Below are 27,856 nucleotides of genomic sequence, written 5' to 3' on the forward strand. Positions count from 1 at the left end.
ACCCCCCAAAATAACATGGGTAAAGTCTTATATACTCCTTTTAAATTAAACAATGAGTTTTATTAGTGCATGCACAGAACTAAATTGAAAGAAAATAAACTTTTTATCTCAAAAACTTTCTGTGCAAAATTTACATAACTGAAAGGTACAAAAATATGTACAGGTTTAAATTCTTTGTTATATACAGAAGAGAAGCCCTGAAGTTTTCATTCAATCAATGAAAAACATCATAACACTTGTAGTAACAATGTAACAAAAATTATATAGTAATTTTTTAATATAAGAACCCCATTACCCAATGATCCAACAAAATTTGACCCAAACTTACAAAGTGAGAAGTTTAAATCAATGATTCTGTTGTCATGGAAACATTCCTTTTTAAAATTCTACCTGTTGGGCATATCCCTTCAGAATCTGTCCTGAAGTTTTATGCATTGTCACTGAGTCCACTATTAATGCTTCTTCATTTCCAACTGCAAACAACCAGTACATAATCTGCTTTGGGTTGTCAGTCATACTGAAACGTTGCTAACAAAAAATGGTTTGTCCCAACTGGACATATTCAGACACTAATAATAAACACAAAAGTATGATTCACTTTGTTAATCTTGCTTCAAAATATTGTTTCTGAGGAGTAATTTTTAATTTTCGAGAAAAGCCATTCCCTTGGAAGTGCTTCTACGTTTCACTCTTTTTAAAGGGATGGCAACCAAGAAAAAAATTGGCCACTTGGTTTATGATGGAACAAACAACTTAAATAAAAGGAATGCAGGGTGAGTATAATCAAATTCAGAAAAATATTTAAGTTCTTTAAATGAACTTCAAACTAGATGGAGAGATTAATTCTTCTCTCAAGACTGCCCATCTACTGCAACACGAGAGCCATTTAGAAAATCTCCTTGGAAAGGTGTTCCACTCAATGATGAGCCAGACAGCTTACAAGGAAAAAAGACCTACTCATCAAAAACTTTTACCAACCATCATATGAGGTGTAATTGTAGTGAGTTAAATGTACTCTCAATGGAGCCTAGTTACCTTCAAAAGAACTACATCTTGCAGGAGAGTAAGTTCTTTACCTAAGCTCTCTTAGAGTATCTTCATGAATGACGAGAAACTCCTTCGGTTGCTTAGTGAAAGAGCTCTCAACCTTTTCAGAGGAGCTATAGTTATCAAGATTCATAAGGATAGTGGAAGAGAGGGAATGGGGCTGTCAGCTGCTACTCTCTTTACTAACAGTCACTAAACTGGGAAAACTGTTTCATCATAGTTTTCTTTAGCCTTAACTTCCCAAAAACACATATTTAAAAAAATTAAATCAAAGTAAATCTGTGATTAGTTTCTTTCAAAACTAATGTGCACTGATGCAACTAATGTGCATTTTCAAATGCAACACTGAAACTTTTGCTCATCCATGAAATACAGCTAACTTTTAAATGTTTAACTTTGGTGCTATATTGAAGTAAAAAATGTCTGCATGGAGTAACCCAACTCACTATTTTCTTGTAAGGTAATTTTACTTTTCCTTGGTAATCATTCTAACATGTTCCAATCACGAGTAGCTTCCATTAAATGCCTCTGTCCATGACCAGCCCAAGCATCCTGATTGTCAAACACTCTACCACAAAACCAACAGTTAAATTTAGCTTTCAGAATATTTTCAGAGGTAGTTTTCACAATCTGATAATTGTTTTTGCTTGTCTTTTTGAGAGTTAACTTTAGCACAAATCTTTCCTTCACAGAACTAACAGGTTTAAATGTTTTGTGCCTCTTAGGAAAATCGTCGTAAGTTATTTCAGAAGGGTTACAACAAACCGGCTTCAGTAAAGCATCGATAGTTCTTTTCGACAATGAAACCTTAAGAACACGTCCATTAAATTTAGCAACAGTTTTCATTACATTTACTACTTCTGGGGAATCTGCATCAGGATGATTCAAAACTACAACTGGTTGGTTTCTCCTAGGACATTTCACAAGCTGTTTGGAACTAAAGGGGAAAAGCCGCAGAGTTCTGACTGTATCTTTTGAAAGCCTAGGTCTGTTGAATTCAAATGATTCAGGGATACTTTCAGGCTTTGCTTTTTCTTTACACTTTCTGTGTAAGGCTTTTTTTCTTGGAGGTTCTTGGTAACTATCTCTACACTTGCGTTTACAGTTTCTGTTTCTAGATACAAAGGCAGTTTCAGAATCCTGACTTCTTACATGACTTTTTATTCTTGAAACTTTTCTTTTCGAAGTCTTTTTCTTATTGAAGTTTCTCTCAATTGTACAATTTGTTTTACACCTTAATACCCTGGCATCTGAATGGTTGCTGATACATATTGGCTCCTCAGAAGATTCTGGGCATGTTGCAGTAGAAGTTATCACAATTTCGTTTGCTGGCATCATATCATCTAGTAAGAAAGGTAAGGCATCTCTAGAAGATTCTGGCTCTTTCTGCTGTCCTGTAGTCTGGTTAGATGGTACACTGTCTTTCTGCAATGAGGATCCAGTGTTGCTTACTGACAGATTACTAGCAGCAGTCACATTTAAAACAGGGTTAAAAATTTTCAGCAATATTTTTTGTGGTGTTCCTTCAGGTTTCTTTGGCTGTATATTTTTCAAGCAAGTACTATTTTGGACTAATTTAGGTTTAAGCAGCTCAGTCTTATTTGGCATCACACACTTTAAAAAAACAGCTTGTTTGCCATCAGGCAAAAAGGTATAAAGAGGTGGTTTTGGAAAAATCTTGTTCTGTGGTTTTATTGAAGTGGAGATATTCAACTTAGTGCCCTGATGCTCAGGAATTATATTATGAGTAGGAACAGCTTTCACTGAAGAATTTGCTGGCGTTTTAATAATATAAGGGCCTTTTAATGACAAAGTATTTTCTGGGCTACTTTTCATGCTCACACAGCTGCCAATGCTGGAACAAAGTGCAGGGGTCAGACAATTACTGTTTGGTTCTACTTTTAAGAAAGGTGCTCTGCAAGGTTCCTTAGTTGTAGTTCCACAAGCTTGAGCACTCTCAGTTTTGACAGCAGAAACACCTTCAAGTTTCCCATTATTAAATGTTAAAATCATTCCCGGTTTCTTGTTTAAAAGGAGAGGGGCAGGGATACCTTGTGTATTAACCAATGGTCTTCTTGAAACATGTAATCCAGGGTTACTAGCAAAGTGCAAGGGTACAAAAAAGCCTTTTGGAGTCTGAACAAATATAGCCTTTCTTGGTTCTGAATTTAGTGGATTATGCACATATAAAGAATGTGTTGTGGCTCGTAGTTTGTCTTTTACGAGCTGCTGTGTAATTATTGCATCTGACTGAGTCTTAGGCAATGTGCCAAAACCATAACTTCTAGGGGTCTTCTCTGAATCTCTCACATCCTGTGACAGCATTTGCTTTTCTTTTCCACTACAGTTTAAATTCAGATCATTTGTAGGCATATTAGTTCCCATACTACCAGATGGAATCGGGAAAAGGCCTCGTACTTTCAAGTCTTTTGAAGATTCAACTATTTTGTTTTCTCCCCCATGTTCCTGAAAAGACTGGGCACACTGAAGTGGAACATCTTTATCTGGACTGTTACTAGAGTCTTGTTTTACATCAGGTTTTGCTTTTAATACATCTAGTAGTAACTGGTTTAGTTCAGGTGGCAAAAATTCTGATGCCTGCTGGCTCTGGAGTGAGAAAACAGATGTGATCCTAGGCATCATAGGTGACTCAACATTAGAAATGCCATCCCATTTAGGCTTTTCAGTCATGCTCTCTAAACTTTTATTTTCATTAGTGTATAGGTTTTGTCCATCAACGTTCTGTCCTTTTTCTAAAACACACTGTTCTTCTATTTCAGCTTGTGTTTTTAAAGTTCCATCTTTACTATTTAAAAGACTAATAGATGCTAACAGGCTATCTGGGTTTGAGCTCTCCTTCCTCACTAGTGATAAAACTGACTCAGTTAAAACTGTCTTGCTGGATGAAGATTCTCTTTGAGGGTTTTCACACATTGCTGTTCCTGAAAACCTACGACGTTTATTAGAATTATTCACTTTTGAGTAATTATGAAAAGGTAATGATCCTTGACTGGAAGATTCAACAGGTAACTCAGAGTTGATATAATTAATGCAATAATTATGCATATCTCCACTGTTGTATGAATTTGGTTTGGCAGTACATCTGACTTTATCTGGACTTTTAACTGTAGTACCTAACACCTCAGGGTGACATTGAGTAATATGACTGCCCCATAAGTCAACATTATCTCTTGTTTCTACTTTTGTGGTCAAATTCACTGATGCTGTAATCAAGTCTGACTCTACTGGTGAAGGAGATACACCTTTTTCATCATCCACTGCTGGAATATTATTACTTGTCTGAGATAGCAAAGCCATTTCTTTTTCTGAAATTACTTTCCCTGAAAGTACAGGAGATGAAGATGAAAATGAAGGAGCTGCTTTCATGCAAACTGTGTCATTTAACTCAGTTGGTACTCCTGTTAAAAATGCAGTGGTATCCAAAGTCTGGGGCTGCATAACTGCAGTACTTTCCCTTGCAGCACCTGACTGTGAGCCTGGTAAATATAAATTCTGTTTACTGGTAGGCAACAGTTTTATTACAATATGCTGTTTTCCATCCACCATCTTGAAGCCCATAAACTTAGCACTGTAGTTAGCAGGAATTGTTATTCTGTTGTTTTTTATCATTAACACTGTAGGTCCTTGTACAGCAGTCTTCAAGAAACTTGAAGCAGAATTTGATCCCTCTTGAGCTCCATTACATTGTCCAGTGGACAGAAGAGTTGGTTTTTCTGACTCTGACTCAGCAGGTTTATCATTATTCTCACAGTATAGTCTTTCATGCTTTTCTTCACTTAAATGTTCCTGAACAAGATGGCTTGGGTCTTCAGATGTAGCCTGTGTTCTGTTCACTTTTTTAAGCACTTGAGTATTTTTTTCTATACTTCTGTCACTTGCATTGTTGACTTTCTTGCGTTTCCAGAATGTCTTCCTTGATGCACCTATTTTGTATCTTTTCAGTATTAGTTTAAGTCCTGCAGAAGACTTCGCCATCCTTTTTTCATATTTGTCCTTTTCCAGTTTTTCTTTCGCATATAAATGTTCTTTGTGCAAAGTTATAACATGTCTTACAAGGTGCTCTCTCCTGGTAGCACCATAGCTACAATATTGACAAGTGAAGGGAAAGGTACCAGAATGAATATAAAGGTGCTTCTGAAGCTCTCCTTTGGTTAGACATATATAATGGCATTTACCACACTTATAAAGGATTTCGTTGTGTCTGTGGATATGCTGAACAAATGTGCCAACATCCTGGGTGGAGAACTCACACTTTTCACACTGAAAAGTACCATTTACACAATGTGTGGATGAAAAATGCTTTGTTAAGTCTAATAAAGTATATAAATTCTCGTTGTTACAAATGTCACATTTTACTAACGTGATTCTATGAGTCCGTCTATGTTGTTTAAATACCTGGAAGTCATTTGCTGAAAAACTGCACATCTCACAAGGATAGGAAGGTAATTCACCATGGTGCCACATTTGAAAGTGTTTCTGCAAATCATTTGGGCTATACCGAGTGCTATCTCGGCACTTTAAACAATTGAAATTGAGTATTTTTGCAGACATTTTTATACCTTCGTCAACTCTCTCAGACTGATGAAGCAACATACACTCTTCCACAGAGCTTACAGTCTTTACATTGATAGATTTTCTTGCAGTCTGTGGCTTATGCTGAAATAATTTTCTGTATTTGTCAACTTCATGTTTCAATAGGACTTCATTTGGAATATTTATCTTCGGCAAAACAATTTTCACATTTTTTAGTCCATAATGAAAACTACTTTCTGAAATGTTTGGTTTAAGTTGGTTCTGAAATTTTGGTTCCGAAGTTTTTGATCTGAGACTATCAACTACCTCATTTTTCACGTCATAATCTTTTTTTAAAGTATTTTGTTTTTCATCAAAAAATAAATGTTTCTGTTCAGATGGCATGATTTAATAACAAAACAAAACAATCCCAATTCTTTTTTTCCTGAAAATTCTTGAAGTTACTTGTAATTTGAACAGGAAACAATACTGTGCCGCAACATCTTCAGAATACCAGGATTTTCCCCACATTAACTCACCTAAAATTAAACAAAGAACTGAAATTTTCATCACAGAAGTATCAGTAAAATTCATTTTAAAGTTCATTTTGACACAAAGCAAGAATGCTGATCAAACAAATAAAAGATGTAAAAGACCTGTTAAGTAATTTAAGAGTAGCTTACCAAAAAGTAATAGTCTGAAGTAGAAATAATACTAATCTGGACCTCAGGAAATACAAGCGTTACTTTCGGCTCTGCTCTGTGACACTGGGCAAGGTTTGACTTCTCTGCACCTCAGTTTTCTCATCTAAAGAAAACCACAATTGGATAAACACCTTTAAGCTCTAAGATTTTATGTTAACTTGACACTATAGTTTTTAAACAATTTTTAAAAAATCTCAATAAGAGAGCCCTATAAACTTAAGTTCTACTTACACACATGGTTCCAATTATACACATAGACCATTAACTTTCTCAGTTACTTAGTTGACCCTATAGCTATTACATTGTGAGAATTTCAACAGACTTCTCTGTGGATTTTCAACTTTCCTAGTGCCTCAGGGATAATTTATGTTTAAAATAAAAGTTTCCCTCATCTAACAATAACAATAACAAAAAGATATTATCTACCCTCTCAAGTTATCATGACTAACTGGTTAAAAAAAGAAGACATTAAAAGGAGGAGTACATTTCCCTGCTGCTGCTACTGCTAAGTCACTTCAGTCGTGTCCGACTCTGTGCGACCCTGTAGACGGCAACCCACCAGGCTCCTCCGTTCCTGGGATTCTCCAGGCAAGAACACTGGAGTGGGTTGCCATCTCCTTCTCCAATGCATGAAAGTGAAAAGTGAAAGTAAAGTTGCTCAGTTGTGTCCAACTCTCAGCGACCCCATAGACCACAGCCTACCAGGCTCCTCCGTCCATGGGATTTTCCAGGCAAGAGTACTGGTGTGGGTTGCCATTGCCTTCTAAATCTACTTACTACCTTTCTGGTTCCCTACCATTTTGGCTTTTTCTTTTTTTATCCCTAGAACTAAGGCAGATGGCAGCAAGGAAAGTCCTTGGCATTTTAGAATGTACTCATTACCATTTGCCTCCCTTAATTTAAAAAATTACTGGTTTGCATTACTCTAAGCAAATCTCAGTCTCTGTGTTTTAGTTTCTTCACCTATAAAATAAAAAAAAAAAAAAAAAGAAGAAGAAAGAAAATTACCCCTAACTATGTAACAGCATCCTATAAGGTACCATATAAACTGTAGCTACCACCATTACTATATGTACTTACCATGTATGAGACATTATGACAAGGTGCAGAGGACAAAAAAACTATAGAATTAAAAAGATGTTCAGTGGTTCAGTGGTTAAAACTCCAAGCTTTTGATGTAGAGGGTGTGGGTTCAATCCCTTGTCAGGGAACTAGGATCCCATATGTTGCATGACACAGCCAAAAAATAAACAAATAGATACGACAATATATTGCTGAGAATGGAATCTGAGCACCAAAGGTTCAGTAGCAAAAATATCAAATGGTGTATTACAAGAAATATTTTCTTACTTTCATGTTCTTAAATATGTATATAACTAATAATTAGATAAGCTAAAAAACTAAAGTATAAATCACAGTAAGCTTCATCCATAATGTCTATCCAAAGGTCTCACCTCTGAATTCCAATTAATCTAAGTAACTAGGAACTTCACTGTTTTAAAAATCCTTCACTGAGGGAATATAATTAAAAGTTACATTACATTACTATTAAGAGGCCCTTTGAATATTTCTCAAACTTAAAAATTTGGTTCTGTCTAAAAGCACACCTTCAGTATTTTTTATATATATATATATATATATACACACATACTAACCTGAAAATGAATTCATTAGAAGTGTTTGAGTTTCCTGAAATTTTTTTTTTAATATATTATTCCTAATACAGTAAAAAATGTGAAACTTTTTACTATATTATTTAAAGCTAAACGTAAAACTTTTTCTTTAAAAGTGAGAAAAATAATAAAGGACTAGAAAAAAGTTCAGTGATAACCTTGTGGATACTTCACAACAACTAAGAAAATTCTCTACAGAGTGTCACATTCTCAACAGTGACAAGCATCATAATCAACTATGGTGTTTTCACTACACCAGACTCTGAGCATGGGGCTCAAATATGTGAAACTTCTTAAGCACATTGAGTAATGAGTCTTCCACATTTGCCAGAATATCATATTGTGGTCATTCCAGACTATCAATACCCAGGCTTTTCTATTTCTATATATAATCAAGAGGAGTCTGTATCACAGGTTTCATTACAAAAGGCAAACTGCTTCTTATAGTATATGTTACATGTCCAAAAATTTATATGTAATGCTAAAAAATACATATTTTGATAAAATTTCTAAATATCATCAACTTCATTTCAAAATACCTATATAATTTAAAATTTTTCTCATGAAAACACATATCCCAAAGGTTGACAACAAGTGTATGATTTAAATAATTCAATCAACTAATACTAAAAAAAAATCTACTATAAATGTGATACATTTTGATGAGTGCTACTGAGAGATTCCAGAAACATGGTCGCCACCCTTAAATGCAGCTTATAATCTAAAGGATGAGGTGGAGCATATACTTATGTTAATACTTGGCTTATTCAGACTTGACCATCCAGCAATAAAATTAAAAAAATTTAAAGCAGAAAATAAATAGGATGCATGGCAGCCAAAACAGATGTCACACAGTTCACCCATCACAGTGCAAGTCCTTTCCTCACAGACAAAACAACACTGAAAAAAGGAACCACCTTATTAAGAAATCCATTTAGCTTTTACTTAAGTCTGATAAATGCTAATAAATTAATGTTGAATGTGACTATTTTTTATATTTAATATATGACATGTATAGGCACCAATAGAGATTAGTATTTTATGTATCTTGGGGTTTATTTGCCCTCAAATTTTAAGTTTGGAGAATCTCTTTTGTCTTCAACTATGTTCAACCTGTTTTCTGTGAAAGCAATCAAACACAACACCTGGTACCAAATTTTTAAGGATTGCTACCTATGGGGAAAAAATGTGTTCCATTTTTTTAAAAAGGAAAGTAATTTTATTATAATTTTAATCATTCAACCTACTAGCTAATACTCTTTCACTACAGACCACTCTCTATCTTACTAACAAGGATTACTGACTTTAAATCCTTTATTTAAATTACCGCCTTCTATATATGTATTATTATCTCATAAGATGACCAACATCTTCTCAAGCCTTAAAATAATACTATTTGTTTAAAGTATGACTGGCCCTTTAAAAAGTAACCCAGAGTGTTTGCTGCATCAAGATGGCAACTCAAGCCATTTGATGGTCTTCCTCTCCCAACTGCTAAATATAAACTAAAAAACATAATTTTAAAGGTTCTAGAAAATGTCAAGAATCTAAAATATATTCCATACAGATGCCACAAGGTGTTTGGAAGGTTAAGGAAGGTCCAGAGAGAGAAGAATGAAAACAAATGCTGATATAGCAACCCTTTTATAGCACCACTTTCAAAGAGGAAGCACAATTCCCTGGTTGAATGAAGGACATTCATTCAACCAAATGCAGGTAGGGTCCATCACGTCCTAAGTAGAGAAGTATTGATTCCAGCCACTCCGTCTCTTATACATACCTTGGGAGAGAAGTGAGGGCTTGAGAGGAAGACTGCATGAAGCACTTTGGGGTGACAGAAGGCTCCAGCTCAGGTATGGGAAGGAAACAAATCCAGAGCTTTGAGCTGGGTCCAGAGACGAGACGGGATTGAGAGTTGCTAGCACCAGCTGTCAGGAGAGATGTAAAGAGGCATCATTTCTGAATAAAAATACATCTTCCTAAACCCATGACCATCTTGTTCTGTTTAAAAGTGCTGCTCTTCCTACCTATAAGTCAATTAGTATCTCTAAGATGTCAGAAAAAATTATGTTAACTTTCCCAACTCTGTCTAACCAAAACACTAAGAAAATCTTGGTTTATTCTCCAACAATACATCTCAGCTCCCGATGACATCTAAAAAGATAGCCGGTAGAAACGTCACTGGACGCAGCAGCTCAAAAAAGGGAAAATGATTGAACCTCACCCATTCTCTCATCCAGCATGAGAAGCAAAATTACAGTTAAAGTTACTGCAGGAAAAAGGAGAAAGGTTTACCAAAAAAATAAAGTAATGATTGGCAATCTCAGTAAGACCTGAGCTAGGATACCGAGGGGAAAACAACACAACAACAACAAAAGTGCTGCCAGGAAAAAGAACAAAGTAGATGGGGGAGAAATAACGGTTTTGAAAACAAGAGGAAAAAATTACATTGAGTTATTGCTTTCTTTTTTTAAAAAGCCTTGAATTTTCAAAATCAAAGGCTCCCCAAATGCCAGGCAAGATTTTTAGTGTATAAGAAAATAAAACTCAATATCTAAACTTATTCTAGTAAAATGTTTCAGTTTAAAGGGTAAAAATGAAGTTTTAACAAAAAAAGGTGGACAGGGAGTTTTTTAAAAAGATATTCCCAACACCAACTTAAAGCAGACAACAATATTAATCAGACATTTTACTCACAATTCTAAATGCTAGAAGACAATGAAGTAACAGTTTTAGAGTTCTAGGGAAAATAATTAACTCAAGAATTAATTCTACACCCAGGAAAACTCTCACATATGGGAGAAAAACACAATTTCAGATATGGGAAGATTCAGAGAATATACTATATATGTACTTTTTCTAGAAAGAAGTTTTAAGTAAATATTAATACAGCAAAAATCAAATTTTAGTCAGAAAAGTAACTATAAATATTGTGATACAGAAGAAGTATCTGTCAACTGTAACATCTACAAAAGTATAATTTTTTTGTAAATACAGTTAAGAAAAATGACAAATATATAAGAAGCCCTTAAAAAATAACAATGGGAAACAGAAGAAGTGACAATAACAACAAAATTCTAGATACTGGAAAGCAGGTAAGTAGATAGTAAATGACCTTACACAATCAGGCAGAGAGAGGGAGAAACTAAGAGCTAACCCATTTTATACTCTGAATCTTCAAAAGACGTAGGAACTGGCAGCACCAAGTAACTCTGAGATGGGAAGAAAGAGGAAGAGGAAGCTAAAACAGAAATCTGGAGAAGCTGCTTGAGTTCTGCTTGGATGCTAAGATTCTCTTCCCCACTCCGTCATGCTAGGTTACTGTTATTCCCCCACCACAGAAGTCATAGGTATTCTCTGCAGAAAAGTAAAACATAATTTCTGATATACAGGATACCAGCACAGCTGAGAAAGTGTGGGCACCACAGCAAAAGCTAGAGGATTAAATGACCATATACATATGAGACACAAACCCCATCCCATGCCCCAGTTAAAACAGGGCTAAAACACTGCTACTAAAAATGTGGTCTGCTGATAATACAAGAGCCATCTGTCACCAGTCCATTACAATATTTGTACAGAAACTGATAATAAGCATTTAGAAACTAAAACAGCAATTTTACAGTGTTAAGTTTGTCTGTTGAATCCAACAATAAAAATTTGAACTTGTTTGTATGCTTTCTTTTTAAAATTTTATTTTCTGGTAAGAGACATACTATGATATACTAACAATAGGAATAATCTGACAGAACTTTCATAAAAACAGTTTGTAAAATATACGTATTACAAACATTATAATTTCATAAAATAATATAAACAAAATATATCTACATCTACATATATGCCTGGGGAGAAAGTACTTTAACTTCTGATTCACCCCTAGAAATCTATCCTAAAAGTAATAATCAGATGTTCATGGGAGCACTGTTTACAAAGTCACAACATTAAAAATAATTAAAAGCCTACCAATAAATAAATAATGGTATTTCTATTCAATGGAATATTCTTCAATTTTTAAAACAACACTGTAAATCCACACTTAGTAATAGGGAAGACACATTAAGCGAAAAAAAAAATCAAAACAATAGCCATATCAGGATTTAATTTGTTCAACCGTTAATAGATGGTAGAGAACAGATGAATAAACAGACACATGGAGCCCTAAAAACTCTTAGTAGTCAAGCATATATACATAAAATACATTTATAGTGATCACTGGTTATCCTTGGGTCAGTGTTTCTTAAAATGTCCTTGGATTACTATAGCCTCCACACTGGCATACTTCCTTATCATAGCACAAACAAATAGCCTAACATTTGCATGCAACAAGAATCACACTATTATGAAACTTTAAGAAAAAGCAGCATGAATCCATGAAACTTTTGGAATTCTCATAGCAAGTGAGTTTGAGGTAAATGAACTAAGTTTTCCTGAACAAACTCAAAATAGTAAACGTGACGCCAATAAAAAAACTGAAGAATGTTGACACTAAAGGTGGACAAGAAGTTAAAACCAAACAGGTATATTCAACACACTCCTCTTATCAGCACAGAAGTGCCCGATCACATCACTTCAGAAAAGACTGTTAACAGGTACAAAGCTAACGGCAAATGCAATACTCAGATAATGAAGAACTATGCTATCAGACAGTCACTGTTCTTCATAAATTCATGCTAAGAAATTTCTTTTAACAATTAATTTTGAGAGCCATAAAGTTATCTAAAATACCGGCACCACCAAAATAGCAGTTATATATGCACTGTTGTTATACAAAAAAAGTTGTCTGTATTTTATATAGAAAACAAGTGGTATTTAGTTAATAATATGATTCCTGATCTAGGTACACTGTTAAAAGAATAAAAATTATAACATCAATCTAAATTTGATTTTTTTCTATATACTGTACAAAGAAATAAATAAGTATAATGTTGAACTGTTTTTGCATTAGTTATTATTCTTTAATATTATTCTTTAATAAAGCACTGGTTTTAATCTGACAAAATTTTATCTATTTTTATTTTCTTTTTTAGTCCTCTCATTAAGTTTTGATTTGGTATGGAGAAATTTGTAAAATCAGTGAGGATACCTTCTATCATTTCATCTGCTCTGGACATGCCCACTCTTTAAAATTACACAGACTGTGCAAATATACCATATGGGCCTGGGACATCTTTAAAGTTTAGACATGACAATCTTTGCAAGTTCTTCTCTGGTTTCTAGGATCTTTGAGTTTTCTACTGCTTGAATCACTTTTGGCAGTTTATGTTTTCCTTGGAAAAAACCAACTTCGGTCACATTTTAAAAATATACTCCCCCAGAAATTTACTTTTAACAATCTATCCTACAGAAATAAAAGCAAAACATATAGATATGTATCTTAAATACCTATCTTAAGCACTTAAGTGTCCATGAATAGGAAAATGATTAAGTAAATTATGGAATATCCACATGAAAACATAAAGAATGAAGTTTATGTATTGAATTGACTTGTGAAATTTTTTTAGTTTTCAAAAACGGAAGTTGCAGATTAAGGCATTTAGTATATTTTTAAATTAACAGGGAAGATCCGCATTTTTACATCAGAAGAAAAGATCCTATGAGTACATGTTTGTAAACAAAGAAGTCTATAGTAAAGATACCCTTTAAGCTAATGATAACAGATTAAAAAAATTTTTTTAAGGAATGACAGCAGAGCAAAGCAAAACAAGATAAAACAACACAAAAACAAAACAAACCAAAACAAAAGGAAAGTAATCATCAGATCTCCTAAGAACCTTGACTAAAACCTAGAGAGTAATATGACTACAAGTTTTTACTGAGACCTGCCCATATTCCCAAGACCAGGAGCTGACTGTGGCTCAGATCATGAACTCCTTATTGCCAAATTGAGACTTATATTGAAGAAAGTAGGGAAAACCACTAGACCATTCAGGTATGACCTAAATCAAATCCCTTATGATTATACAGTGGAAGTGAGAAATAGATTTAAGGGACTAGATCTGATAGAGTGCCTGATGAACTATGGACTGAGGTTCGTGACACTGTACAGGAGACAGGAATCAAGACCATCCCCATGGAAAAGAAATGCAAAAAAGCAAAATGGCTGGCTGGGGAGGCCTTACAAATAGCTGTGAAAAGGAGAAGTGAAAAGCAAAGGAGAAAAGGAAAGATATAAGCATCTGAATGCAAAGTTCCAAAGAATAGCAAGGAGAGATAAGAAAGCCTTCCCCAGTGATCAAAGCAAAGAAATAGAGGAAAACAACAGAATGGGAAAAACTAGAGATCTCTTCAAGAAAATTAGAGACACCAAGGGAACATTTCATGCAAAGATGGGCACAATAAAGGACAGAAACAGTATGGACCTAACGAAGCAGAAAATATTAAGAGGTGGCAACGATACACAGAAGAATTATACAAAAAAGACCTTAGTGACCCAGATAACTACAATGATGTGATCACTCACCTAGAGCCAGACATCCTGGAATGTGAAGTCAAGTGGGCCTTAGAAAGCATCACTACGAACAAAGCTAGTGGAGGTGATGGAATTCCATTTGAGCTGTTTCAAATCCTGAAAGATGATGCTGTGAAAGCGCTGCACTCAATATGCCAGCAAATTTGGAAAACTCAGCAGTGGCCACAGGACTGGAAAAGGTCAGTTTTCATTCCAATTCCAAAGAAAGGCAATGCCAAAGAATGTTCAAACTACCACACAATTGCACTCATCTCACACGCTAGTAAAGTAATGCTCAAAATTCTCCAAGCCAGGATTCAGCAATATGTGAACTGTGAACTTCAGCATGTTCAAGCTGGTTTTAGAAAAGGCAGAAAACCAGAGATCAAATTGCCAACATCCGCTGGATCATCGAAAAAGCAAGAAAGTTTCAGAACAACATCGATTTCTGCTATATTGACTATACCAAAGCCATTGACTGTGGATCACAATAAACTGTGGAAAATTCTGAAAGAGTTGGGAATACCAGACCACCTGACCTGCCTCTTGAGAAATCTGTATGCGGGTCAGGAAGCAACGGTGAGAACTGGACATGGAACAACAGACTGGTTCCAAATAGGGAAAGGAGGACGTCAAGGCTGTATATTGTCACCCTGCTTATTTAACTTACATGCAGAGTACATCATGAGAATCGCTAGGCTGGAGGAAGCACAAGCTGGAATCAAGATTGCCAGGGGAAAAAAAAAAGATTGCTGGGAGAAATATCAATAACCTCAGACATGCAGATGACACCACCCTTATGGCAGAAAGTGAAGAGGAACTAAAAAGCCTCTTGATGAAAGTGAAGAGGATAGTGGAAAAAATTGGCTTAAAGCTCAACATTCAGAAAACTAAGATCATGGCATCCAGTCCCATCATCCACTCCAATACTCTTGCCTGGAAAATCCCATGGACCGAGGAGCCAGGGGTCTCAGAGTCGGACATGACTGACAGAGTTCACTTTTCACTTTCACGCATTGGAGAAGGAAATGGCAACCCACTCCAGTGTTCTTGCCTGGAGAATCCCAGGGACGGCGGAGACTGGTGGGCTGCCGTCTACAGGGTCGCACAGAGTCGGACACGACTGAAGTGACTTAGCAGCAGCAGATGGGGAAACAGTGTCAGATTTTATCTTTTTGGGCTCCATAATCACTGCAGATGGTGACTGCAGCCATGAAATTAAAAGACGCTTACTCCTTGGAAGAAAAGTCATGACCAACCTAGATAGCATATTCAAAAGCAGAGACATTACTTTGCCAACTAAGGTCCATTTAGTCAAGGCCATGGTTTTTCCAGCGGTCGTGTATGAATACGAGAGTTGGACTGTGAAGAAAGCCGAGTGCCAAAGAATTGATGCTTTTGAACTGTGGTGTTGGAGAAGACTCTTGAGAGTCCCTTGGACTGCAAGGAGATCCAATCAGTCCATCCTAAAGGAGATCAGCCCTCGGTGTTCTTTGGAAGGAATGATGCTAAAGCTGAAACTCCAGTACTTTGGCCACCTCATGCGAAGAGTTGACTCATTGGAAGATTCTGATGCTGGGAGGGATTGGGGGCAGGAGGAGAAGGGGACGACAGAAGATGAGATGGCTGGATGGCATCACGGACTCGATGGACCTGAGTTTGAGTGAACTCCGGGAGATGGTGATGGACAGGGAGGCCTGGCGTGCTGCGATTCATGGGGTCGCAAAGAGTCGGACACGACTGAGCGACTGAACTGAACTGCCCATATTCCCACCCCACTCCAGTATTCTTTTGCTTGGAAAACCCCATGGATAGAGGATCCTGGTAGGCTGCAGTCCATGGGGTTGCTAAGAGTTGGGCACGACTGAGCGACTTCATTTTCACTTTTCATTTTCATGCACTGGAGAAGGAAAAGGCAACCCATTCCAGTATTCTTACCTGGAGAATCCCAGGGACGGGGGAAGCCTGGTGGGCTGCCGTCTATGGGGTCGCACAGAGTCAGACACAACTGAAGCAACTTAGCAGCAGGAGCCCATATTCCTGCCCTTGAATTCTAGGTAATGGGCTTCCCTGGTAGCTCAGATGGTAAAGTGTCTTCCTACAATGTGGGAGACCCGGATTAGACCCCCGGGTCGGGAAGGTCCCCTGGAAAAGGAAATGGCAACCCACTCCAGTATTCTTGCCTGGAAAATCCCATGGACTGAGGATCCTGGTAGGCTCCATTCCATGGGGTCGCAAAGAGTCGGAGACGACTTCACTTTCACTTTCAATATTGGGTTGGCCAACAAGTTCATTTGGGTTTTTCGGTAAGATGTTCTGGAAAAACCTGAACAAATATTTTGGTCAACCCCAATATCATTCCCCCTTTTCAGCTGGCGGGCTTCCCTTGTGGCTCAACTGGTAAAGAATCCACCGGCAATGCAGGAGACCTGGGTTCGATCCCTGGGTTGGGAAGATCCCCTGGAGAAGGGAACAGCTACCCACTCTAGTATCCTGGACTGGAGAATTCCATGGGCCCATGAGGTCGGAAGGAGTCGGACATGACTGAGTGACTTTCACTTTTCAGCTGACACTAGTGTAATAACTTAAGCTACTAGGTATTACTTATAACTAAAGGTTCTCAAGACTTTAAGTTAACAAATCAATGTTGGCTGTATCTACTTCACAGAAAGGTAGATTTTATGACAATCCTTTAGAGAGTACTGGGGCTTAAACACGTAAGAAAGGAGCAAAGGTTATTGAGTTCAGAAAAACAAAAAAGAAACACTGCAAGAACTGTAAAATCTAGATTATAGAGAAAATGGGAAGGTTAATTAAGAGGACCGTAGAGGACAAATCTGAACTTGAAATGAAAGGTAACAAGGAGCCATTCTTGTCAGTTCATGAGCAGAGTTACAAAAGCAGTATTTTAGAAATAGTATAGAATGCTACTAGAAAACAGAAAGCAAGATATATTCGAGGAAGAGAGTAAAAACAGAAGGGAGAAAACTAAGAGAACTAAGTGACAATCCAAATAAAAGAGAGGAACCAGAGAACTGGCAGTGTTAGCATACATTAGGAATCACACAGTAGGTACAGAGAAACTTTTAAAAAGATGATTCCCAAAGTAAAATGCCAAGGATAAAGACTTGAGCGAATCAAAAGAACCATTTCTAAAGAGTTTTGTTTATTTTCTTTAACAGATTAAAAAGCAAAGACATTCTACAGTGTTCAGTTTTAGTGTAAATGTATTAAAAAGGAAGAATCTATGTGCTACTTACAACATTCCAGTTGCTTTAACATTAAACAAAGAACTAAAAACTTCTTGAGTTTAACTGACCCTATTTGTGACTCAGCATATAGCTCTGTAACTTGTCACATTACACAGTTAGGAAAACTAACTAGTCATTATTTCTCAAAACTATTGTATTTCTTGACTTAATTGAATTTTTTTCTGCAGAGAAAACCGAGTGCAGAATGGTCATATAAATATGCAACTAGAGATAAAACCAAGAGCATGCAGCAGGAAGAGCTTACTGAAAAAAGTAAAGAACACACAAAAAAACGAAAACTCTTATTTTCAAAGCAGGATCTATTTTAGTGTCTTCAAAATAATAACTATTATCTTTTCATGACTTAGAACATTTTGGGCTTACTCTTTTTGTAGCTGTTTAAACTGTCAAAAGTTTACCCCAGAAGCTAATGCCTATCATATTTTTAAAAAGTAAAAGATTAAATTATATAGAAATTTATATTGAAGTTGGCTCCCTTCAAATCACTGTGGCCTAATGACCATCTTAAACACAAAAAAAGAGAAAAGAAAAAAAGGTTAAGTATGCAAATGTGATCAAATACAGATACAGAAATACTAAAAATGCTAGCGTACGTATGAGCCACATACCACTAAGGTAGGCTGGGGACACATGTATACAATGAAGGAGTTTAAAATAAAAATTAAAACACAGAAGCAGTTTCTGGTTCAGATGAATCTTATTCCTTATTACTCTCTGAAACTACAACTGTTCACTGAATATACACACACAGCCCAATATATATGATGCTTTCTGCTCTCCTACATATCCACTTTTCTTTACTTTATGTTCATACTGTTTCCTTTCACCAGGCTTATCATCCACTTCTCTGCCTCTTCACTCAACTCTGGTCAAACTTCTTTTCTAATTCTACTTTCTATACGGACATGAAATCTTCTGCAACACACACTGATCTCTCCCTTCTCTGAATACCCATTTAAAGGACAGCCACTGTGCATCATTTTACTACAAACTGTTTTATAGTTATCATTTCCTTAAGTTTTACCTCCCAAGAAAACTTATAAGCTTCTTAAAGACAAGTTCTATTTCATATTTATCCCTCACAAAACCCAAGAAGACTGGGTACACAGGACTGTGTAACAAGACTGGGTAACACATTCTAATTCGTTTATTATTTTCTTCTCTCCATCCCCACTGGCATCATCTTAGCCCACTGTCATCTCTAACTTGGATTAAAATGATAGTCTTCCTAACTGGCATTCATGCTTGCCCCTTGCCCATCACCCTTCTCTGAATCCATTCTCCACAATGGAGCAAAAGTGATCTTAATATATAAAATAAATCACAGTGTTCTCCACTTAAAATTCCTTAGGGGCTTCCCAAAGTACTTAGCAACTAAAATACAATCTCTCGGCCAAGGCCTGCAAGGAACAGTGACATATGGTCCTGGACCTGTCTTCAACTTCATCTCACACCACTCTCCCCATCTGTAAATATACTCCAGGGCTTCCCTGGTGGCTCAGATGGTAAAGAATCCACCTGCAATGTGGGAGACCTGGGTTCAATCCTTGGATTGGGAAGATCCCCTGGAGGAGGGCATGGCAAGCCACACCAGTATCCTTGCCTGGAGAATTCTCATGGACAAGAGCCTGGCAGGTTACAGTCCATGGATTCACAAAGAGTTGGACATGACTGAGCGACTAAGCACACAGCACAAGCCACCATATATAGAGTCTCTCAGTTTCTCAAATACTTCTCTCCTATCTTTCTTATCTCAGGGCTTTCTCTGCACCTGCTACTCCCTGCTTGAAACAGTCTCTCTTCCATTCCTCAAATGAGTAGATTCCTCTTATTTTTTAGGCAGTTCAAATGTCATCATCTCAGAGAGGCTTTCCTCAACCTATAAGCCATTCCTTCCTCAAACAAACAAAAAAACTGTTTTCTCTTTTAGCCCCTCATATTTATTTTTCTATCACATTTTCCCCTCTGGAAATATTTATGTATTTGTCAATTTATTTCCCATCTGTCTCCACCACTGGAATAAGTGCTATGTAAGTATATGGACTATATCTATCAGGTTTTTGGCCATATGGCCAGCATCTTGTACAGTGCTGGGCTTGCAGCTAGCACCAAATATGTGCCAGTCTTTGTTCTAAACACTGGGAATACAGCAGTGAATGAAACAGACAAAAATCCCTCCCGTCATGGAGCTAACACTCTGATTATTTAGATAATAAACAATGTAGGTAAATCATATAATATAGTCAAAGGTGACAAGTGCTGTGGAGAAAAATAAAGCAGGGAAGGAGAGGCGGAACCAGAGAATTCCAATTTTAAATACAAAGTCAGGGAGACCTCACTTGAAAAGGTCTTATTTGAGCTAAGATCTTAAGGAGTTGAAGCAGACAGCATTCTAAAAAAGAAAAAGTGCCAACATCCTGAGTATGCAGCATGCCTAACACGTTTGAGGAATAGCAAGAAGACAGTCAGTACGATGGGAACAGAAAGCACCATAGGGAAAGCAACCAGAGGAAGATGAGATCAAAGAAACCATGAAGAAAGCTGCTGGAGCATTTTGGGTAGAGAAGTAACATGAGCTAAGTTGTTTTTTAAAAAGATCACTCTGGCTGCTATGTTAAGAACATGGTATTTGAGAAGGAGCTTAAAAACAGAAGCTTCTCAGGTAGTTCTACTGGTAAAGAACTTGCCTGCCAAGGCAGATAGATGTAAGAGAAGCAGGTTCAATCCCTGGGTCAGGAAGATCCCCTGGAGGAGGAAATGGCAACCCACTCCAGTACTCTGGCCTGGAGAATCTCATGGACAGAGGAGCCTGGCAGGCTGCAGTCACATGGAGTTGGACATGACTGAAGTGACTTAGCATACACACAAAAACAGAAGCAAGGAGATCACCTTGGAGATTATTATACTACAACTACCCAGGTAAGAGATGGTAACTTGGTAAAGACAATGATGCAATGGTCAGATTTTGAACATACTTTGAAGACTGAGACTACAGGATTTGCTAACAGACTAAATTTGGTCCACGAGAGAAAGAAACACATCAAGGATAACTCTGAAAGTTCTGACCTCACCAACTGGAAGAAATGAGTTGTTATTTACTAATGAAAGATGGTGTGAGGGTGGTAGGTTTGGAAAGTATATCAAGAGTTTGGTCTTGGCCATGTAGAATCTGAGATATTTAGTTGACATCCAAGGGGAAACATGGGATGTGTAACTGAATATAGAGCTCTAGGTCTAAGATAAAATTGGAAGAATTATTACTGTGTCTGTATAATGTGCATGTGTGTGTTATTTTTATAGGTAGAACTGGATGAAATCACCAAAGGATAAGTAAAAAAAAGAAAGAAGTCCAAGGCCCGAGCCTTGAGATGTTGTAACATTTAGAGGAAAAAGAGATGAGCTGGTATGACTGAAAGAAAAGACCAGTGAGAATGAAGGTAAATTAGGAGACTGGTACCCTCAAAGCAAACTGAAGAAAGTGGTTCCAGAATCACCTCTGTCAAATAAGATGAACACTGAGAACTGACCACTGGACTTTATGTCAAGGGTGCTGGTGACACTGATTAGAATGGTTTCAAGTGGAGTTATAGAGAAAGGTTCACAAGTATTAATTTAAGAGAAAATGGGATGCATTTAAGAGAAGCAGAGATGTAGTACAGATAACTCTTTCAAGGAATTTTACTACAACGGACCAAGAAACAGAGGAGTTGGGAATTTTTTGTTTGTTTTTTAAAGGTAAAAGAAATGATAGTATGATTGCATGCTTATAAGAAATGACCCAGTAAAATTGTTAAAATCACTGATGGAAGAGAGAAAGAAACGAAATGCAGTGGCAATGTCCTTCAAGCTCCAATACTTAGGCCACCTGATACAAAGAGCTGACTTATTAAAAAAGACCCTGATGCTGGGAAAGAATGAAGGCAAGAGAAGGGGATGACAGAGGACGAGATAGTTGTATGGCATCACTGACTCGATGGACATGAGTTTGCGCAAACTTTAGGAGACGGTGACGGACAGAGAAGCCTGGCATGCTGCAGTCCATGGGGCAGCAAAGAGTTGGACACAACTGAGCAACTGAACAATGAACAAGAACAAAGTAATGTCCTTCAGTAAGTGAGAAGAAATGTAATCTAGTGAACAAGTGGGAGAGTTGAACTTAGAAAAGAATAAAGATAATTCATCTACAGTTACCGGAGAGAAGGAAAAAGATGTCAGCAGGTGGGTAGATGTTATTGTGAGAGGTTGTAGAATGAAATGTCTCATTAAGTCTACGACAGGGGTTGGCAAACTATAGTCAACAGTCAGTTCTGGCCTGCTGCCTGTTTTTGTAAATTCAGTTTCACTGGAACACAGCCACATTCATTTACATATTGCCTATGGCTGCTTTGGTGTTACACAACAACTGACAGGTGCAACAGAAACTGTATGGCCCATAAAACCTCAAGTATATACCACCTAGTCATTTACAGCCAAAGTCAGCCAACCCTGGTATACTAGAATACAACAGCATTTAATGAGAATGACACATTAACCTATACATCATTCCTAATATCTGGAGTAATCAAACATTACTTTAATTTCACTCCTTATCTCTTTTCAAATGTTTTTATAACTAATGCTACATTCGTTTTGAACTAGCTTTATCTCTAGGGATGGGGTATGTTTTGCCACTGTACTAGGGCATCTTTCAAAAAGGAGTCAGTAAGAAGAAATAAACTAGCTGCACATAAAAACAAAGAACAGTATTTCAGGTTCATTACTTTTTTAAAAATTTTCAAGGCAGATGGATGGATTAGCAGCAAGATCTTTTCCATGACAAATAAAGGTACACCCACTTGAATAAACTTATTTTATATCTTAGCATTACAAAATGGCATCACACTGAAAGAAATACAAGCATTTTACTCAAAGAAAGCTCCACTTCAGTAAAAAGAAGCAAAATTTCTGCCTGGCTTTCCAAATACCTCATATATAGGTTTACCTAAAACAGCCAGCCTTATTCCCCATTATCTCTCATTTACCCAAAATACAAATTGTTACTGTCAAACCAATCTCCTACCCATCTCGGATCAGCCCTCAATCATTCCATCTGTTCTTCAATTACTCTTTATGTCTATCAAAACCCAATTCTAAAGTCAAAATCCATTTGAAATTATACCTTCTTCAAAAAACTTTCCTAGACTGGGCCTGCCCTCACTAACCTTCTATCAGAACTCAGACTTACAACCCATAAAACTGTGAGTTCATTTATCCTTTTAAGCTGTTTATGTTTCACGTACATCAATCTGGATGCCTTAACTGAACTATAAGCACTCTGAAGACAAAGACATCCTCTTATATATTACTAAAAAGCTAAGTACAGTATGGATTATTCTCAACACGTGCTTGTTGATCTAGGTAACACATAAAAATGTGCTGTATTACAGAAAGCCCACCATCCACTCAGTCTAATATGTATAATTCTCGCCTATACAGGCAGGTGCACATACTTGTACATACTATTATGTATTCAATAAATATTTGTAGGTTGAACAAAGGACTAAATACATGTACCGTGAATGAATGCATGCATGTATGACTAAAGAATAGCTCTTATAAGGTAGAGGAAAAGGGCAAACTGTGGATGGATACGAATGACCAACTTGAAGTTACAGATCTTAAATTCCTAAGGGCCATATATTCACCAGGATGTTTTCTGCTACAATCCAATTCAAACTAATTTATATGCAGAATTTTGGCCCCAGGGACTGGAAAGGACAGCAAGCTAGCAGACAGAATCAAAAGAAAACCGCACATATCTGATACCATCGTTCCTGAGACTAAAAGTAGTACTCTATCTCCATCCATCACCCATCTCAATATGGCTTCACTTTCACCTACTACAGATAGGATTCTCATATGCATGGGAAAGAAAGTCACTAGCATCCTCCCAGATTAACAATGTTTGAGAAAAGGGATCACCTTTTTCACAGCGTTTATACATCAATTTCAAAGGATTTTGATTGGCTCTACTTGAGTAACAGGTAATCATTGTTGCAACAAGGATGACTGGGCCGAGGTGTAAGACGGACTGATATGGTAAGCCACCAACTACTCATAACAGGGAATAGATGATTCCCAAATGAAGAGATACTGAGCTAATGAAACAACATACATGCGCGCGCACACACATACACATACACACACACACACACGTGTATATATATATATATATACACACACACATCTTCTGCCAGCCATAACCTCCAACAACTAGCAATTAATTAGGAATTGGTGATGACTTTACCATTATTCTGAAACTAGTTGACTTTCCAAAGAGCCAATATAAGTTTTCAGCTATTAGTACTTCTTGAAATGAGACCCATGTGAAACCCACTTAATTTTCCTAAGCTTCAAGTCATGACCCTGCATTCCAACATTCCGACATCTGTTTCAAGCAATCATATCAATCACGATCTTAAAATTTTAGTCAGATTTTGTTCACAATTTTTAAGTTCAAATAATTCAAATCATTTTGGTCAGTCACCATACAGCAATCTCTTATTCATTATATTTGAAGCTCTCATTGTTCATCATGTTACTTTTTCTGAGTAGTTTGGCTCACACCTAGTAAAGAACACTCCTGGCACTTGGTATTTACTTTCTCTACTCAGGAGCAGCACAGTATCCATGTGAATCTCAAATGGTAAGAGATCAAATAAATATCATATAAGAAGAAATGACACAGGTAAAGGAACATAAATGATAACCTGGTATCATTTATACCAGAGTTATAGTTATGGGTATACATCTGGTGAGATGAACTGTATGATACTGTGATATCCCAGAACCTACTGAATACAAAACAGCAGAGACACCTGTGTTTCAACAGAGAGACAAGCCATGTTTTCGTACAAGGTACGGTATTTTCCACTGAGTGCAAAACGTTCCTTACATCACCATGGATTTGTTGGTAGGTATTTTTCCGTCTTTTTGTCCATACCAGGATACTCAGATGACTGTTTCCAGGAAACCAGTCTTAACTCTATAGCGTCCCTTTTCTGACTCAGAATGTTGATATCATTAATCACAATACAAATATACATTAGATAATTTTTCTTTGGGTGCATTACTTTGCACTTACTAGAACAAAACACAAACACTCTTCTGACCATTTATACAGCTTCAAAACATCTTCCTACCATATTTATCTTCATCATTCACTATCCAGGAGCCCTGTAATGTCATCTTTACATTTAGCAGGATGATAAGAGTTAAAATCATCTTTAGATTTCTAATGAAGTATTAAAACTTCCACTATGAAAAAACCTACTTTTTTTGCTTACATTAACATGAAAACCCATGTGTATATTATACTTAGGCCAAAAACAAAACTATAACTTAGGAAAACTCATATAATTATTCAATTCAGTCTAATATTAGAACATATTAACTTACTATTTAATAGATTGTATACTATAGTACTTCAATCTTCACCATACCTCTTTCTTCAAGGAACAAAAGGCACACAATTTAATGCTTGGATAAAGCCACAATCAGGAACAGTGATCAAAAGAAGAGATGATATCTGGAAATGAAGACCAAAGTTTTAAAACTTTGACTGCAAAAACACAAAAAAATGTTCTTACGCTTTTGATTCAATTAGGCTTCATAGTCAACACAGGTATATAAATTTGGGGGAAAAAAAATCTCTGCACTTAAATAACCTATCATTGACATTCAGTGATAACATGTCATAAATTTACAAAAGTCACAAAACTCAAAGCTTAGAAGGGAGCTTAAAATCAACCTCATTATCTTCACTTATTACACGATAGGGAAAATGTCTTGTCCCAACTCACAAAGCGAGAATTAGAATCTGGATCTGATTCCAACCCAGATATCCTACCATGACAATGCTACCTCTTAATTCTCATTTCTAAGGTCCATGAAAATTGCTCACCATGTGAAGTCAATACCCAACACAGAACCGAAATACTCATAGCCTACACACCTGGGATAAGATAATTAAGAAAATTTTCAACTTTAAGTCTTTTCTTTTGTTTATAGTGTTTTGCCAAAAACTTTTAGTAGCATCACTGAAGGAAACTGGGAAAGGTCCAATTCTTTCACCACTAAAAAAAAAAGTTGTATTAGGTGATCTACAGTACACAATGCTTGAACATGAACAATTACAAACAGAAAAGTAAACAATAAAAGTCAATTAAAAGAGCAAAGGCAAATTGCAGACTTATTCTAAAATATATCTCATCTGGAATGTTTCAAGATATAAACACTTTGGGGATCACAATACACCATACTGCTACTGCTACCAAAGAGGACAGGAGAGGATCTGAAGTGTGATGATAAAAATCTCAAGCATTTAAAAGCTCATACATTATCAATGTGCAAAGCAGATTATTTACTCTGGTTGCTGTCCTTTTATCCTTCCCTAAAAAGACATAAAACGTTCTGAACTGATATTTATACTTACTTCCATGGCAACAATTAAGAAAAAGTTGGACATGCAAAACAGGTTTGATAGCTACATTTTCTCCTTCTCCACACTCTTATTAATTTTCTAAATCTGGAACTTGTATTTACAAGAATTTTAACAAAAATCAACGTGGTCTACTATGCTTATCGTCCTCGTGAAATGCTAACCCCCTGAAAATGTTAACAGAAGGCAATGTCTTATTGAATTTCAAGAAAATTCTGTTTTGCTGAAAGATAATGAATCCATTTCAACTGTTCTGCAGTTAAACTCTGAAAGACGTTAGGGTATCTCATTGAATCAATTTAAGTGGTTGCTAAATGTTCAACTTGAAGACAAAAACTTTAGAATACACTGAAGTCAGATCCCTTCCTGCTTGAAAAACAATTCAACCTTATCAATACACTAAGCCCAAAACATAGACGCTCAAAGTTAAGAAAATTCTCTCCCTGATATACAGTTTGGTGGCATGTTTCATCACTGTGACAACCGTGTAAAGTTCAATATTATTATGTATTCTTTAAACACTGACTTAATTTATTTTTCTACAGTTTTAAGTTTTTATAGCCAAACATACCCAACAAATGTTTTCGCTAATAGCTCACAAACGCTAAATGCTCCCAAATTTAAACCTTAAAAAAAACCTGAACCTTAATTTTTGCACTCAGACCCTTAAAGCTACCGTATCTGCTTCATAGGTCTACTTAAGAGTTACAACATTTACCTTATATACAGTCACCTTATATATTTTCAATTACCATAGTCTTCTAAGAAGACTGTCTACTTGACAATGAGGACCATTATGTTAAGAACAGAGTCAAAATGGACCCTACGAGTAAGAAAGCCAGTTACAAAGAAATCCATCTGCCACTGGGTGTGGTTGGGGTCTGCACGGAAGAGCGCCCTTGGCCAACTCTGGAGAAGGGAACGCGCGCCAGAGAGGTGAGAATATCTGGAAGAAAAAAAAAAGAGCTCCAAAGACCACAAACTGAACCCACAATGGGGAGCCGTCGAGTCGGGCTGCCTTGGGCCTGCGAACCTACAGCTCGAAGGGTGCGGTCTGAGGGGCACCCATGCAGTCTCCACCAGTCCCGGAACGCGCCGAGTAAGTGCTTCGAGCGCCGCGCGCCCCGCTCCGTCCCAAACACCGCGCCCGATCCGCCCCTTCCTCCGGGGCTCGGCTACCCCTCGGGCGCGCGGAGGCACACTGAGCCGCGTTCCCGCTCCAGCTCCTGGACTGTGGGAGAGTGCGGAGTTCAAAAAGCCCCGACGTAAAGCAAGCCCAGCCTAAAACGCTGAAGATTAGCTCTGGCAGGCTGCTAGAGCGCCGAGTCAAAGGACTGACTTCTCTAGAAAAACTTTGCGACAAGTTAGGCGGAAGCGCTGAATGGCCGGGACTATTTAACAGACGCTTCCTATCACAAGAGGCGGAGCCCCGAGCGAGTTCGTGGGGGCTTTGCAGCCCCCACAAACTCGCCCTTTGCCCCCTGACTGGTTCTCTACAAGTCCCGGCATCCTAACAGGCCTGAGCGGCCCCGCTCTCGGGGAATACCTGTCGTGGTCCCCATTGCCTGCGAGTCCCTGATGGCGGCCATTATGCTTCCATCCGGGTATTGCCGAAAAGCCGATCTGAGCGCTACCGGGAGCGCTTACTGCGGCGGAGGGATCCGCGCCGCACCTGAGTCGAGCGGAAGAGGACGGAG

The 27,856-nt window shown here is 37.3% G+C and overlaps 1 protein-coding gene across 7 annotated transcripts; it reads right to left on the bottom strand.

The window, feature by feature from the left end:
- On the bottom strand, nucleotides 36-27,856 carry ZNF518A (zinc finger protein 518A). 7 transcript variants are annotated; one of them, XM_013975149.2, is made up of 5 exons: nucleotides 27,706-27,856; nucleotides 25,162-25,247; nucleotides 9,738-9,885; nucleotides 6,264-6,387; nucleotides 36-6,119 (listed from the first exon to the last, which is right to left on the bottom strand). In XM_013975149.2, the coding sequence occupies exon 5, from the start codon at nucleotides 5,983-5,985 to the stop codon at nucleotides 1,531-1,533; it is 4,455 nt and encodes a 1,484-aa protein (XP_013830603.2). In that variant the 5' UTR covers nucleotides 5,986-6,119; nucleotides 6,264-6,387; nucleotides 9,738-9,885; nucleotides 25,162-25,247; nucleotides 27,706-27,856; the 3' UTR covers nucleotides 36-1,530. The 7 variants fall into 7 exon arrangements, with proteins under 7 accessions (XP_013830603.2, XP_013830606.2, XP_013830604.2 ...); XM_013975152.2 differs by lacking the exon at nucleotides 27,706-27,856 and adding an exon at nucleotides 27,197-27,670; XM_013975150.2 differs by lacking the exon at nucleotides 27,706-27,856 and adding an exon at nucleotides 27,152-27,670.

The sequence above is a fragment of the Capra hircus genome, chromosome 26 (genome assembly GCF_001704415.2).
Source record: "Capra hircus breed San Clemente chromosome 26, ASM170441v1, whole genome shotgun sequence".
Taxonomy (NCBI): Eukaryota; Metazoa; Chordata; class Mammalia; order Artiodactyla; family Bovidae; genus Capra; species Capra hircus.